Raw genomic sequence first — 15,391 nt, 5'->3', positions numbered from 1 at the left:
AGGGAGCACCAGCTCTGCACGGGCACAGCAAACATGGCACAGCAAATATGCCGGCTCCAGGCCAGCCAGCTGCCCGCCAAGTGCTGCTGGAGCACTACCGCACCAAGTCCAAGCAGAGATGAGTTCTCAGCTGCCCCCAGCCTGGGCCACTGAGGCTGCGGGAGGGTGCTGGCCTGGCTGGGCCCTGTGAACCCCAGGTGTGGGGCTGGGACCTGCAGGACGGACCCCCGGGGAGAAAGCCTGCCTGTTGGTCCTGCAGTCTAAAGGAGGGTGGTCCCCTGCAGAGGCCACCCTGACTCAATGTCTCACCCTGTGACCCCTGGTGGGAGAGGCAGGCAGGTCCAGATTGGAGCAATTTGTCCCCTTTTTACAGAGTGGAGAGAGGCTCAGACATGAACAAGGAAGGGCAGTGACTGTCAGAGGAATGAAACCCAACTCCTAGTCGGGGCCTGGGCTTAGCGAGAAGCCCCTTGTCACAAAGAGGCAAATATAGGGTCTGCCTGTTCCGTCCTTTTTTGCAGAAGAGGGCTCTGTAGCCGGGGGGGGGGGTGGGGCTGGGGCTGATGTTCCCCTCTCCTAGGGCTGTTTACTTTGCAGCCTCAGGATCAGCTGAGAATGTCACGCCCCAGCCTCCCTCTTCCCTCCTCCCTTTCAGTGTGGACTGTGGCTGGCAGTGACATTTAAGAACCAATGCAGGGAAGGCACCTGACCTTGGGGAGGAATGTGGGAAATGTCTGCAGCCTGGAGCAGCCACCCCCACCTGGGGCCCAGGAATGTGGGCTCCTGGCCCAGAGCCCATGGCCCCCAAGGGAGGTGTGCATGTGGTTGGAAGAAATGGGGGGTGCAGGGCCCAGGAGTGACATTGTTGGAAGGCCCTGTAAGGTCACCTGGTGAAACTCCTACCCGGTTATAGAGGGTGAAGATGAACCATCAATGCTGCCCTCCTGCCAGCGCCAGCGCAGCACCCTCTCTGATCCGGTTAAGGGCACAGTCCCTGACTCCTAAAGTCCCCTAAAGCCCAAGGTCACGGATACATCTGTAACTTGACTTCTCAGACCTACAGAACCACAGAATGTCAGAGCCCTTTGAAATTAGCAGCTACGGCATCCATCCATATTACAGATATAGAAACTGAGGCCCAGAAAGATGGGAATTGGCCACAGGTGCGCTAATTATGGGCCAGGGCTCTGGGGTAGGTGCTTTCCCTACAGCCCTCCTGCTTTCACGAACTGGGGGCATCTCCTCGCAGTAGGGAGACTCAGGTGGGCCAAGTGAGCTCCCACAGGGTTCCTGCTGGGAATCCAGTGCCTTCTGTGGGTGCCCTTAACTGTCAGGGGTGGGAAATACAGTCACAGAGCAGACACTGAGGGCCTCTATGCTCAAGGCAGGTGATCTCTGCTCTGGCTGGACAGAATCGAAAGGCCAAGCTAACGCCAACAGATGCTAGTCTTTGGAGCTGAACCCTAAGAAAGTGCTGAATAAGGACTCTTCTGCCCTCCTGTGGCCATACCTGGGCATGACTGCTGTCATCGAGGCCTCCAGCTGCTTACGCTCTCCAAACTAAGGAAATCTCTCCCAATTTCCCTCCTCCTAGAAAGCACTCCAGGGAGGCTGGATGGGGTGGACATCATCTCACCTCCCTATCACCCAGGCCAAAGCTTTGGCTGTGGAAAGCAAATGGGAAGGGTGGATGACGCTTTGTTCAATGTCAGATCCTGGAGGATGAAGGCCACAGGCCAATAGGTGAGGCCCAGTCTGTGTTACCCAGAATGCTTGAGTGTTGGGAGAGACTCGGTGGTTTCCATGGAAACAGCCTAATCAACCAACGCTAGACGGGATGGTTTGAAAATTTAGAGGATATTTATTTCTCGGGAAGGTCCACAACAGCTGGCAGGCACTGCCCTCCCCTGTTCCAGGGGATTTCTCTCTCCTTTTCCGACAAATCCCCTCTCTTCTTGGAAGTGCCCTTGGGGAGGCTGGGATGTGAAGAGAAACCATACACAACACTCCACAGCCTTAAAAAAAAGAAAGCAACAGACAACCTCCCCCACACAAATACACACATACAGAATAAACAGACATATAAAAGAGGCTGAGGCGCTGCCTGGGAGAGTGGGGCTGGGTGGCTCTGCCCCACTTCCCCCAGCCAGGAGTCTCCAGATCTAAATGGCATGGAAGTGCCTGACAGCCAAGCAGCAGCCCTGGCTTCAGAGAGAGGACCGGAGGGGGGGGGGGGGGTGGGACCTCTCCCTGGAGCTCAGGGGAATAAGGGACAAAGGAACAAATAAATAAATAAATAAACAGAACCCTAAGAGCTTGGGCTGAGGCTTGGGATGCCTGGGGCCTCTTTCCCTGAAAAGAGCAGATCCAGGGACAGGCAGAAAGGATAACAGGGAACACACAAATCCAAAGCCACACCTAACTGGCCTCCAGAGCCTGCATCCTTCAGATCCCAGAAGGGCCCAACCCAGAAGCCAGCCTCAACCCAGCTCTGGAGGAGGGAGGGGTGAGCTGGGGAGCTTCCCCGGGGCCAGTGGAAGCTCTTGCCTTCATTCTGACCATCTCCACAAAGAGGGAGCCGGAGCTGCCTGAAGCATGGGCTCTTCCCTAGGAAAGCCGAGGCATGGCCCTCTCCTGCCCCTCTTCTCATTGGCCTTCCTGACCCATGGCATCTGCGTCAGCTGGGAGGAGCCCTTGTGTGACTGTAAATAATCAAAACAGTCCATCCGGGTGTCCTCTGCTCCATTTGGCCACCGACGCCCCCACCGCCTCCAGCCAGGGCTACGCTTACGGCTCCCTTCAGGCCAACAGGGAGGAGGCACTGGACAGAAGAAGCAAGGACAGAGAAGGGGGCAGAAGTTGCTGGAATGGACAGTTTGGGCAGGAGGCCAAACTGGACACATGATGAAGTCCAAGGACTCGGGAGTCCCAGGGTTCCCCCGGAGAAGCATGGCCAGCTGGGGGCTGGGGAGAGCACAGGGTCGGGACAGGCCGGCCGCTCAGCTGGGCAGTAGCACGTGCTGCAGGAGGTAGGTGAGGGAGTCCCAGTGCTTCCAGAGGAGGAAGAGGACGAGGACCAGGAGGGCAGTGCTGGTGATGCGCAGGCGGGTCTTCATGAGTGGTGTGATGAAGTTGGCGAGAGTGGACACGAACACCAGCAGCACAGCCATGAGCGCCAGGATCACGTTGATGAACTTGCCCAGCAGCGCCCGCGCGTTGGCGTTCTCCACGCCCTCCAGCTGCACCACCTGCTGCTGTTGCTGCTGCAGCTCCAGCTTGGTGACCCGGGTCAGGCAAGACTCCACAGCCTCCTGCAGGGACACAGGGGTGGGCGCACTGGAGCTCGGGGCGGGCAGACCCCCAGCCGAAACCCTACCTGCCCCTCCGAGGAGGTGACAATGCACAGGGTGCCCCCTCCGAAGGCCAGGCAGGGTAGAGGGTGATCAGCAGCAGCTAGGGGCCCGAGTCCTTTAATGATGACTATTTGGGGAGGACGGTGGGAAGTGGAAGTCTTGATTAAGGGGAAGCGGCGGAACCAGCCCACTCCCGGATTCCTCTTGAGGCTGCTGTACCTGGATGTCCCGGGCCCTTTCGTAGGACTGGTAGGCCACCTTCTCCTCCATGCTGGCCAGCTCCTGCTTCAGGTTGGTCATCTCATTCTGGTGAAGCTCGGTCAGGTCGTTGAGCTGCTCCTCCAGCCGCTCATATCTGGCGGAGGGAGAAGGTATGACACCAGTCCCAGCTCCCCAAGCCTCTTGTCTCCCCCCAGGATCAATTTCACTCATTCTCAACAATGACTCAACCCACCCCAGGTGTCCAGCCCTGTCCAATTTTAACAGCAACAACAATGAAAGCTACTACGTACACAGCACTTCTTATATGCAGGCCCTGGGCTAGGCACTTTAGCCACATTATCCCATAGGATCCTCCTCCACAAACCTTCAAGATAAGTACTAGTGTCATCCCCATTTTACAGACGAGAAGACTGAGGCATAGAGAGGTTGAGGAACTTGCCTGAGATCACAGAGCTCATGAATGGAGGAGTCAAGGATTGACTGACTTCAACAACCTCGGCCCTTAAGCCCTGGGCTAATGCTCTCCTGGGTACCAGGGACCCAGGGATATAGAGACACAATCCCTGCTCTGAAGGCACAAAATATAGAAGATGACTACTATGGCGGGCAGGGGGGGGTAGTTAGCTTTCAGGCAGGTTTCCCCCTCAATTTTCCAAAACTTCTTCACATACATAAAGAAGAAAAAGTGCTAACTAAAGAAAAGATCCCGAAGAATCCCAAGGAGCAGGTGCCAAATGGCACACGAGAGGCGCAGAGCAAAAGCAGAGCCGACAGAAGGGAAGGAGGGGACAGGCTGACCCAGCAGCCTCGGCTGGACGCTCACACGGACCATGCCAGACACCTCCATACGGTGACTTCACAGGTTTGGACTCAATCCTCACAAACCCTGTGAACAGGGATTCACATTATTCCCGCTTCACAGATGAGGACACCGGGTACGAAGAGTAGTAAGAACTTTGTTCAAGGTAAAGGGTAAAGAGTAGAGCTGGGATCTGAACCCAGGTAACCTGGCTCCAGAGTCAGTGCTCTTAGCCAGACTCTCTCCAGGTAAAAGGCCACATATCTGGCTCCTGCCTCGGTTTCCCCTTCTGTACAACAACCATGTAATGATCAAGTAGAGATGCTCAAAGCTCCTGAGACGGGCAGAGCCTTCCTTCCACAGGCCCCATAATCCTAACTTCCAGCTGCCCTGGAAGCTGGTGGAAGGGTCCTCGGAGCCTCTTCCTGGCCCCTTCCAGCAGCCCAGGACCCTTCTAGATGCTCGCCCGTCTGCTGCTACCACCAAGTCTGAAAGCCGGTGCTCGGCCCCTCTCCCCAGGGCTGGGCCGGGCGGCACACACCTGTAGCGCTCCTCCTGCAGGCACTGGGTCATGTAGGTGTAGTCCCTCTGCAGCTGAGCCTTCAGGTCCTCCATCGAGTCCTCCAGGTGGGACTGGCCCTCCTTGATCTCCCGCAGCTCTTCCAGCACGGCATCCATGTTTCCGGGGGCGCCGTACAGCATGTTCGACTTGGGGCTCCCCAGCGCCGCAGCGGGCCCGGCCCCCGAGTTGCTGCCCGCCCCAGCCGAGCTGGCGCTGGCGCTGGAGCACTCATCGTCGCTGCCGTACTTGGGGCTGGACACGAGCGTGGCACTGCCGCTCAGCGCCCGGGCCGCCTCCTCGGGGGGCCCGTCGTCCAGAGGGTCCTTCAGGTGGGCGATGTTGTCAGCGCTGCCAAACTTGTTCCGGATGAGGCTGGCGAACTCCCGGGGCTTGGACACCACGGCGGTGTGGGTGGCCTGTGAGAGGCCGGAGAGGCTGCCCTTCACGCCCTCCACCACGCCACCCCCAAAGCCGCTGATGCCGGCGCGCATGTTGGCGCCCACGTCCTTCAGGCCCTGCTGCATGTCCCGCAGCACATCCTTGGGCTGCCGCGACGGCCCGTTCTGCTCGATCTCCTTCAGGCGCCGGCGGTAGTGCTCCAGCTTCTTGTGCAGCTGGGCGATGGTCTGGGCCGACTTCTGGTTCTTCTTCTCGAACACCTGCTTGATGCGGGACACCTGCTGCTTGTCGGCGTTGTTGGCCAGCTTCAGGTACTCTGCCACATTGTCGTCCCGTGCCTCCTGCTCGATCTTGATCTGCTCTGTGATCTTCAGGATCTTCTGGTGCAGGTGGTCGATGGCGGCCTTGGTCCGCTGGGGGTCCGGGGCCCCGTCTGGCACGTCCAGGCTGATGGGGCCATCGGCGTCACCGTGGCCAGGGCCGCCAGGGAGGCTCAGGGCCGCGAGGTCCCCCTTGTCGACCTGGGGAAGAAGGCAAGCAGAAGAAGCGTAAGTCAATCAGGAAACCAAGGGAGGGGGCCCACAGGGGTCTCTCGTGTGTCCCTGGACAACTCTGGACTTGGTTTTCACTGCCTGGAAAACGGATGCAGGATGAACAGGAAACTTTAAGGAAAGAGTCCAAAAGGATAATGGCAATGACAACAGTATTCCCTCACAGCCGCCATTTAGGAAGGGCTTGCACAGCTGCTATTTACCCAATCCCCACAACACCCTAAAATGCAGTCTAGGCAGACCTGCTCCTCCTTTGGCCCAGAGAGTTCAAGCAAGTTGCTCAGGGACAAACAGCTTCAGGAAGGCAGAAGTGGCAGCCCAGAACTCTTTTTGCCCCATCACATGGACCAAGCAGGTCTGAGGCTTCACTGCAGTCACGGGGTTATTTCTCGGGGATGAGACACGCTGTCCCTCTGGACTCAGCCCTCCATAAGGCTCCTGCCTGGAGCAGGCCGCTCCCTCAGAGCTGACCAGAGCCTACACTTGGGCCCCATGCAGGCACAGGAAGCACTTCCCTGCACCCTCCCCACCTGGGCTTCCCCAGTGCAGCTCAGCAGGCCACCTGCCTCAGCGGACACCTCTCGCAGCCCTGCCCTTACCTTCCAGCTCCCTGGGGTCGTCAGCAACCTCTTCCGCTTCATGATGGTGGGAGCGCCCGGCCCTGCCCGGTCTCCCAGGACAGGGAGAGGAGCACACCCCCACCTGCCTGCTGGCTGGGTCCCCAAGGGCTCGAGTCCCAGAAGTAACCCACAGGCTGAGGGAAGCAGGGCCCAGGCTGGGGGCCTGGGGGTACCAGCCATCCAGCGTGGAAGGAGGTGAATGTGCAGGAGGGAGAGGACAGCGCCTTTTCCTCGCAGGCAGGCAGGCTTCCTGAGTGCATCAGGGTGGCACAAAGAATGGAGCAGAGAGACTGAGAAAGGATAGGGGGCAGGGAGAGAGGGGAAGGAAAGGTCACAGAAGATAGGAAAGATGGGAAGCAAGGTCGGATGAAAGCAGGAGGGCCTGGAGCCCCACTCTCCCAGGGCCAGACCCGCCTCAGCCTGTTGGAGGACCGCTGTCCACAGCCGAGTCCCAGTGTCTTATCTCCATGCAACAACGGAAGCAGCAGGAAATGGCTCAACCCCCTGTATTTTTACACACAGCACACCCTGGGCCGGTCAGATATTCGCTCTTTTTGTGTATGTGGGGGTGGGGGCAGGGTGAGGTACACATGGGGGAAGGGGTTAAACACAAAGAAAGTGGCCCCAGCTCACAGCTCACGCACCGGAAGCAGCCCGTGCCAATTACAGGCAGAAGTCACTGGGCTCCATTTCTGCCGAGGTGCAAAATTATTGGCAAACGCTGTTAAAAACAATAGCCCTGCCAAACTCAGGAGCCAGAGGAGGGTGTCTCCTCTGTGGGCTTCCTCTTCAGCCTTTTCAGGTCCCCATTCCACTGGGGATGCTGGGTACAAAACCCATCCCTTCCCATACCTCCTGAAGTCAGGACTTTCCTCTGACATGTGCTTTGGGTCTCCCCGCATGTCCCTTTGCCCTCTGCCGGGTGCCGATACCTTCAGGACCTTGTATATCAGAGGAGCCAATTCCACAGTCTCCCTTAATGACCCGTCCCAAGGTCTACTCGTTGCAGCAATCTGACTTCAAACTGCATCATGCAGTGAAACCCCTTCTTCCTGTGCTGTTCCTGCAGTGACGGCAAGCAGCCCATCTCTCGATTTTCCTGACCCTCAGTATTCCCCCCTGTAAAATGGGGATAATCATATCTCCTCTCAGGCCTTTGGTGAGGGTAACACAAGATGATGTGTAGCAAGCAGTCGGCACAGCACAGGCAGACAGAGGCACTCATCGGTGCCGCGGAGGAAATGAAGTTTATTTAAAAGATTATACCAAAAAATTTGCTCAACATTGATACTATGAGGCAAAATTTAATTCTATATGCAACACACAGCTTTTAAGATTAAAGAACTTGACCCCTTTATAAGGCCGCTGTGCTTTCCAAAGAGAGTCAACACTTTCCCTCTCTTCCACTCTCTGCGTGGGAGAAAGAATATTCAGAAAATGAGTTGGGATCTGGCGGCCTCACTGCCTGATGCTCAGCTAGGTCGCGGGCTCATCTTTATAAAGAGGAGAGCGTCGGTCCCACCTACTTGGAGGAGTGTCGGAGGACCTAATGAGACATGGACTCGCTGTGAAAAGCAAAAGTGCTTTGGACTACAAGGGAGTGTAAAAGAGCAAATTCCCTGCCCGTCCGGGCTCCAGTCTGGCAGCTTAGAGCCTTTTCCCCCTCAATTTGGTGGCTGTCTGGCTTACAAATAGAAAAGCAGAGTTGAAGCTGGCTGTGAAATCCCCATGAATGAGAGAACAGACACTCCAGGAAAATCAGCAGGGCCTGGTGGTGAGCTGACGTGGGCTGCAGTCCCACCCGTTTCCCCACCTCCCGCCCCTCTTCTCTGTCCTGGGGCCCAGACTCAAGCCTGGGGTTCCTGCAGTAGGACCCCAGCTCCTTCCTGCCCCTCCACTGGGTCTACAACGCCTGGAGCCTCTGGCTGGCTCCAGTCACAGAACATGCCTCTTTGTCCCTGCCCCCAGGGAGTTCTCCACTCCCTCCTCTCCCTAAGCTCACCGCCCCCCCCCCCCCAAGGCTGCAGCGCCCTTTCAGGACGAAAGGGAGACAAGGTGACCAGGAAAAAAGAGCCAAGGAGGCTGCAGACAGACAGGCAGAGGTACAAAGAGGGATTATGCTTTAACAAAGGAAGGAAAATTAGAGCATTAGAAGAAAAAAGATGAGAAAGCTGTTAAGAGGGATGAATCTAGCCAAGCATGAGGAGAATGAGATTTGCTCACACAAAATAAAAGAAGAAGAATCGCAATGAGACAGGATACAAGGCCCATGCAGGGCAATGGAAAGGGCACTAAGTGTGGAAGCAAACACCGGTTTAGAATCCTGGCTCTGTCACTTACCAGCTGTGTGCCCTTAGATATGTCATTAACTTTTCTGGGACTCAGCTTTCTCATCTAGAAAAAGGGGGTATTTCTACCCACCTCAACAGATTGTCAGGAGGATAAAATGAGACCGCGAAGGCAATGATCACAGTACAATCTCAGGGCACACAGCAGGTGCTCAAAAACAAATCACAATCAACTGGCGCTTCAAATCCACTAGCACGGCTATAACTTAAAAAGGAAAAACAACAAGTGCTGGCGAGGATGTGGGGAAATCAGAAGCTTCACACCTTTGCTGGCGGGAATGCAAGATGGCACAGCTGCTGTGGAATACAGTTTGGAGGGTCCTTAAAAAATTAAACACGGATTTACTTCATGACCCAGCAATTTCATTCCTAGGTGCAGCCCCAAGGAATCGAAAGCGGGTATTAAACAAGTACTTGTACACATATGTTCACAGCAACACTATTTACAATAGCCAAAGGGCGGACACAACTCAAATGTCCACTGATCGTTGGGTAATGGGTAAGCAAAATTGGGAGAGTCACACAACGGAATCTTATTTGATTATAAAATGAATAAAGTACTGATAGAGGCTACAACGTGGATGAATCTCAAGAGCAGTACACCAAGTAAAAGAAAACAGATACTAAAGGCCACATACTGTACAATTCCATTTATATGAAATGTCCAGGATACTTAAATTCATAGAGACAGAAGGCAGACTAGCGGTTGCCAGGGGCTGGGGAAGGGAGAAATGGGGAGTGACTGCTTAATGGGTACAGGTTTCCTTTAGGGATAATGAAGATGTTCTGGAACTAGAAAGAGGTGATGGTTGCACAACCTGGGTGTGGAAGGCCAGGGCCCTCAATCTGCTGGCCTAGGTTGCAGGGCCAGCCCATGTCCTATTACAGAGTGGGTCTGCGGGAGGGTATCTGAGTCCTTCATCTTATGGGCACATTTTTAACACAGCAGAAGCTCTAGCTGGGACTTCCCTGGTGGTTCAGTGGTTAAGACTCTGTGCTTCCACTGCAGGCATGGGGCACAGGTTCAATCCCTGATCGGGGAACTAGGATCCCACATGCTGCTCAGCACAGACAAAAAGAAAAAAAAGGAAGAAGCAGCTCTAACTCACTCACTAAAAAGAGGAGCAATACAGATCACTGAACTCCCGGTCACCAGCAGGTGAAAACTCCCAGGGTCCCCCAGCCTGGAGCACGGCAGTGGGTGGGCTACACAGGCACTGCTGTTCCTCTCTCGAAACTGTCACAGAGCCTCACACGGCCCAGGCCACCCAGCCCTCTGTCCATGCCTAGCCACCAACACCATGGCCTCCTCACCCCACTCTCCTGCCTGAGAGGGGCCAGACACTCCGCAGGCACCTGACCCCAGGAAGAATCCCTGTGCACAGGGGGGCGAGTTCTAAGAAGAGGAGAACCATGGAGAGTGGCCCATGCTTCTTCCATGACCCCTATCCACACAAGGCAACCCAGAGGCCAGGTCACGCTCCCTGCTCAGGGTGCCCACCAGCCAGGGCTGAGGTCACTGACACTGTTCTACACAGACAGTGATGTCCGAGAAGTGCTGACGAATGTTCTGGAAGAGCCAGAGCTGGGACGCTGTCAGAAGTGTCCAGGGCACAATTTTCCCTATTCGTCTCCCTGCTCTGGTGACACACACCCCTGGGAGCACCCCCTCCACGAGGCTTCACAGCCCCTCAGACTCTTCTCCCTGCCCGCTTCCAGCAGAGCTGAGCGAAGCCGGATTAGGCGCTCTGCCAGATTACAGGGCTCCCACCTCCTCCGGGGCCTGAGCTCACATCTCCATGTTAACCCGGCCAGACACGGGACATGGGTCTTCCTCTCACACACTGGCCCGGCAGCCTGGGTCCCTGAGGCAGACACTGTTGGGACAGAAGCATCCAAGCTTACATGAAGCTCCTCAGTGCAAAGGGGAAGGACGCTAGCCATGTAAACTGTGAGATGTGAATCATGGGTCTATTTCTCTAGCAACAGTACAAACACATTATAAACATGCTTCAAGATGGACCATATCAACAATCACACTTGCAAGGAATGCGTGCTCCACACCTGCGCTCCCAGGTTCCCAGGAGACCGGAGATGGCCCCCAGCCTGTGACTCCCCTCCCCCAGGGACAGGCAGCCTCCTCCTACATTTACAAAGTGCTCTCCTGTTAGGGCCCCCAGGGCAAGCTGCAGAGATGATTCCTGTCCTAGCTACCTGCTCAGGGGTTGGAAAGCCAACACTAAGGTCACTCTTGGAAAAAAAAAAAAAGAGGAAAGAAAAGAGCTTTGGGGCTCCTATGCTTCCCTTTAGGAGAGCAGGGTGGCCCTGTCATCCCGGGTCAGGTGGCCTGTGTGCCCCCTCCCAGGGTGGAGAGCAATGGAGTCAGGTGTCAACCCTGCTTTGTCTGTGGGTCTGACCAGATGGGCTGAGGTCCGTGCAGGGTGCTGCTCCTGGGCTGCAGTGACTAAGAGCCCCACAGGTGAGTGTGACAGGCCTGTCAGGCCCGGGTGAGTCAGCAGAGATGCTTCCATCTGCTGACTTCTCGCCCTGTGACTCTGATTTGAGCACCCTTCTCAGGATGGAGAACACACAGATTCCCCTCTTTCCTCGAGGGAAAGGGAGGTAAGCCAGGCCAGGATGGAGAGGAACAGCCATGGCCAGCAAACACCCCACCCCCTGCCCAAAGAGGCAGTGTGACCCTACAATGAAGCTGGGAGGGAGGCAACCTGACATCTCCCACACCAACCTGATGTTCCAGCCAGAGCAGACGGGAAAGATTACGCCAACCCTTGGTCCTTAGCCAGGGGCTGCTCCCATTCTCCCAGATAATGCAGGTGCTATGAAGCCGCTCAACCCCGGCTCTGGAGGCATCATCACGGCTAACCCAAGCCAGGTGCGGGAGGGGCGGGGAGGGGCAGGAACGGGCAGGGGGTGGGGGAGGGGAAGGCACCAGCCCATCCAGTGGTTCCATTGGTGCCTGGGAGCCCAAATGGCTTTTCTCCAGAGGGCAGGGAGGCAAATGCTTAGATAAAGGGGTACACATGGAGGAGGATATATTACATATATACACCTGGGTCTGTTCACTGGGTAAGAGTAAGATGAAAAACTCCTGCAGTGAGACCCCAGCTGCCACACGAGGGATTCAAGGGCAGGTGCGTGAGGGACCTGGCTCTTCCTGCAGTGCCCCTTCCTCGTTGCATGAGTGCCCTCAGCGGCTTTACAAGGAATTTTACACTGCTACGAGGGACTGCAGGGTGCAGAGTCCATACAGATGAGGAAACTCACTCTCGCATCCTTTCGTGCAGCACCTGCGATCTCCAGGCAGCCGGGCACTGGGTGGAGGCTTCAATCAGCCTCCTCCTGCAGCCAGCAAGTGCTTCCTCCCGCCCTGAGCCTAAGGGTGACTCTTCCTGGCAGAGCGACACTCCTCTCATCTAGCCCTCGGGTTCCAGTCCTTTCTGATAGGTCCACCCCTTGGTTCTGGTCAAAACTACATCCTCGGCTCAGCCGCCTCATTCCCTGCCCTGCTGAGAACAATGCCCTTTTGTCCACACAAATGCCCTGCTGTGCTGTTCCCTCTGCCTCCTCATACCCACACCCTGGCTGGAACCCCGGAGCTGCCCTCCCACCTTGGCGCCTCCTTTATTCTCAATCCTCCAAATTCTCCCAAAGCTCCAAGCACCCAGCATTTTGCTCCTTCCGGACCCTCCTACTGGGATCGTGCTCACTGGCCCTTCACATTCCTCCCTCCCGGTCACTGTTTCTCTGTAGACAGAGGCAGCCACAACCGGGAACACCCCTTCCGCTTAATTTCATGTCAGCTCCTCTGGCCCCACGCGTTGTGACGTCTGTAGGTTTCTGTGCCAGGGCTCCCTCACCCAACCCCAAGGGCCCTGCCAGCACCCGTCAGCCTAAGCCTGGAGGCCTGGTGTTCACCCCTCCTCCCTTCTCCCATCTCTATAATGGAGAGAGAAGAGGAGAGGGGGCCACAACCCAAGAGACTGGAGGGGAGCACAGCCCACCTGACGAACTCCAGAAATGGCTTTCTTCCATCCCCCAACCCCACCCCCATCCCTACCAGGGCCTCACCTGTGTAGGTACCGTTTCCCAAAGCCGTGCTGGTGTTGGGGTACCAGGGGCCCTGAGGCCCCAGCTTTCTGCAGGCTGTGCCAGGCCCCCGGGATCACAGTCCCTGGGCAGCACTGGGCTTGCCAAGGAAAGCCGGGGTCTGCGAGCAGGTGTGCCAGAGCTCCCGGGCTCTGCAGCCGCCATCTCCAGTCTGAGGCCCAGCCTGGGGATTAGGGGCGGATTGCGCTGGGAGATTTCTCCCTCCCTGGGGCTCACGGCTGCTCCTTCCCATCTGGGAGGAGAAAGGGAGGATCACCAAGCGGGTGCCCTCCTCTACCCTGCCCATCCCCAAGTCCAGCTGTTGCCACTATGAGTCCAGTGTTCATGAGGACATCCAGGTGTGACAGACAGCAACTCCTGCCTGGGGGGCAGGTTGGGGAAGCACATGGCAACACGTGCACCTGCATCTTTCACCCAACCAGATGGATGCCCCTCCCCTCCCCCCCCCTCCCCCCCCCCCCCCGCCCCTCCCCCCCCCCCCCCCCCTGCACACACATATGCCTCACACACAAATGCCTCTCACCGTCAGAAGCCTCTCTCACAAACAGGCACAGTCCCATCAACTCCCTTCTTCAGCCTCAGAGCAGAAGTGGACCTCCTAGCCAGGCTTCCAGGATGGAGGCGAGCTCTTCAAAGCCAAAAAGGCTGGAGCCTGGAGGGGACTCCTTGGCAGATGCTAACACAGCCAGCTCAGCCTGCAGTCTTCTGCCTCTTTCCCCGCTGCCCTGCCCACAGGCTGAAGGCACCATCACTCCCAAGGCTTCCTCCCTACTCTAATAACTGCCTGGAGGAAGCAGACAGTAGCCAGCCTCACCAGGGGATTTCCTCTTCTCTGAGATCCTAGAAATCGACTTTCTGCTCTGGACACCGCTGCCAGCTACTTCCCCGCTAGCTTCTACTTCCCATTCGTCACACTCCCCTTCCACCACCCCCCAGCAAAAACACCCAAGATAAAACATGGATGGCAAACTCACAGCCGGCTCTTCCTCCTTGGACTTCATCTTGACAGTCCCAGCAAGAAATCCCGTGAGCGGCCAGCAGAGGGGGCGAGAGACCCACAGTTGCGGAGAGCAAGCTGTAAGGAGGGTGCCGGGGTGGCCAGCAGAGTTCAGGGATCTGCTGGGCCTCTCTAAGGGCAGCTTCCCACAGCAGAATCACCAAAGACGACGCAGATTCTGCACCCACTTGAGCCTGGTGAGAGACTCAGGGCTTAAATATTAAGGATCGGCATGGATCACGCTGACGGGGCGGCCCAAATTCAAGAAGGTGCACGGAGATAAGGGCCCAGTGCTATCTCTAGGGCCCAATGCCAGGGCCCTCAGCCAGAACACCAAAAGCAGAAGTCCCCACGCCCTAGGCTCGTGGAAACTTTACAAACATTTGTGGTGGCAATCACTTGGGGTCTGTGAGGACAGGGGCCTAGCAAGGGCACAACACTGAGGTCCCAAGTTGTGGGGCTGGCTCGAGCATAAGCAGTCAGGGCCATGTGGGGTCAGGGACGCTTCCGGCAGCTTCCCACACCTGTAAATGACCTCCCGCCTACAGCACTTGATTTTTTTCTTCATGCTTTGGGCATGTGCACTGTTCCTCTTGCACAAACAAGTCTTAAGTCTTAATGATCCCAGGAAGGCAGGGATCAGATCTTAACTATATCCTGGCCCTTCACTGTGTCTAGCGTAAGACTGACCCTCCCTGGTATTGACGTCTGTAGATGACTGCCTGATCTATCCCACTGAGCTGAGATGGAAGGCAGTCCAGCTACTGTAGTCTGTCCTAGGTAGCCACGGAGGCAGCCTGGTCTTCTCACACTCAAGACATCCCTCCTCCGCCCCCCACCCCCTTCTAGGCTCCGCCAAGCTAACATATGTAAACTTTCCTTCCAAGCAAAATGGGGTGGGGAGGGAGAAGAAAAAGGAGAAGGCAGTAGCAGCAGAAGCCCAGAGGCAAGGAGGGGGCTGAGTAAGCCGAGCCCTGGGGCTCTCATGACACCTCACAAGGTCTCACTCCCCAGCTGCCCAGGATCATGAAGGCTCAGAAGCACCACGAAGAGGTTCCTTCGAGGCCTCACTGCACCACCAAGATGACCCTGAGGTGGTATCTGGCGTCTCCCTAATGGGAGGGTTCGGCTCCCCTCCAGGGACAACTCACCCATCAGCACAATAACTGAAGAGCAGGAAAAAGCGGGGTGGCGCTCAGGGTGAACCATTAGTCTGCTGAGAGAAAAGGGACAAACAGGAACCAGGGGGATGTCTGCCAGGCAAACCAGCAGCAGAGAGGTCCCTTTTCCTCCAGGGTATGTTCTTGTCTTAACATGTCTGAAACGTTCCCAAATCTGCCAAGGATGCAGAGCTTCCTGCCCTGGGGGTGGGAAGCAGGAGCCCAAGGTGCCATGACATGGTGGAAAAGGTG

General features: G+C 56.5%; 1 protein-coding gene across 3 annotated transcripts in view; it reads right to left on the bottom strand.

The window, feature by feature from the left end:
- Nucleotides 1-1,844: 1,844 nt before the first annotated feature.
- Nucleotides 1,845-15,391, bottom strand: part of TMCC2 (transmembrane and coiled-coil domain family 2) — a 36,923-nt gene continuing 23,376 nt past the window's right edge. For 2 of the 3 annotated variants that reach the window (XM_029230664.1, XM_029230665.1), the window contains exons 3-5: nucleotides 4,916-5,856; nucleotides 3,573-3,708; nucleotides 1,845-3,311 (exon numbers count right to left, since the gene is read on the bottom strand). In XM_029230664.1, coding sequence (XP_029086497.1) covers nucleotides 3,000-3,311; nucleotides 3,573-3,708; nucleotides 4,916-5,856 — 1,389 coding nt within the window. In that variant the 3' untranslated portion in view covers nucleotides 1,845-2,999. Of the gene's footprint in view, nucleotides 3,312-3,572; nucleotides 3,709-4,915; nucleotides 5,857-13,956; nucleotides 14,116-15,391 lie in introns of those variants that run through there. The other variant, XM_029230666.1, reaches the window with a different exon arrangement.

The sequence above is a fragment of the Monodon monoceros genome, unplaced genomic scaffold, assembly GCF_005190385.1.
Source record: "Monodon monoceros isolate NGI ecotype Baffin Bay Population unplaced genomic scaffold, NGI_Narwhal_1 Super_Scaffold_18, whole genome shotgun sequence".
Taxonomy (NCBI): Eukaryota; Metazoa; Chordata; class Mammalia; order Artiodactyla; family Monodontidae; genus Monodon; species Monodon monoceros.
Note: the sequence above shows the minus strand (reverse complement) of the source record. Positions and strands in the feature narration are given on the sequence as shown.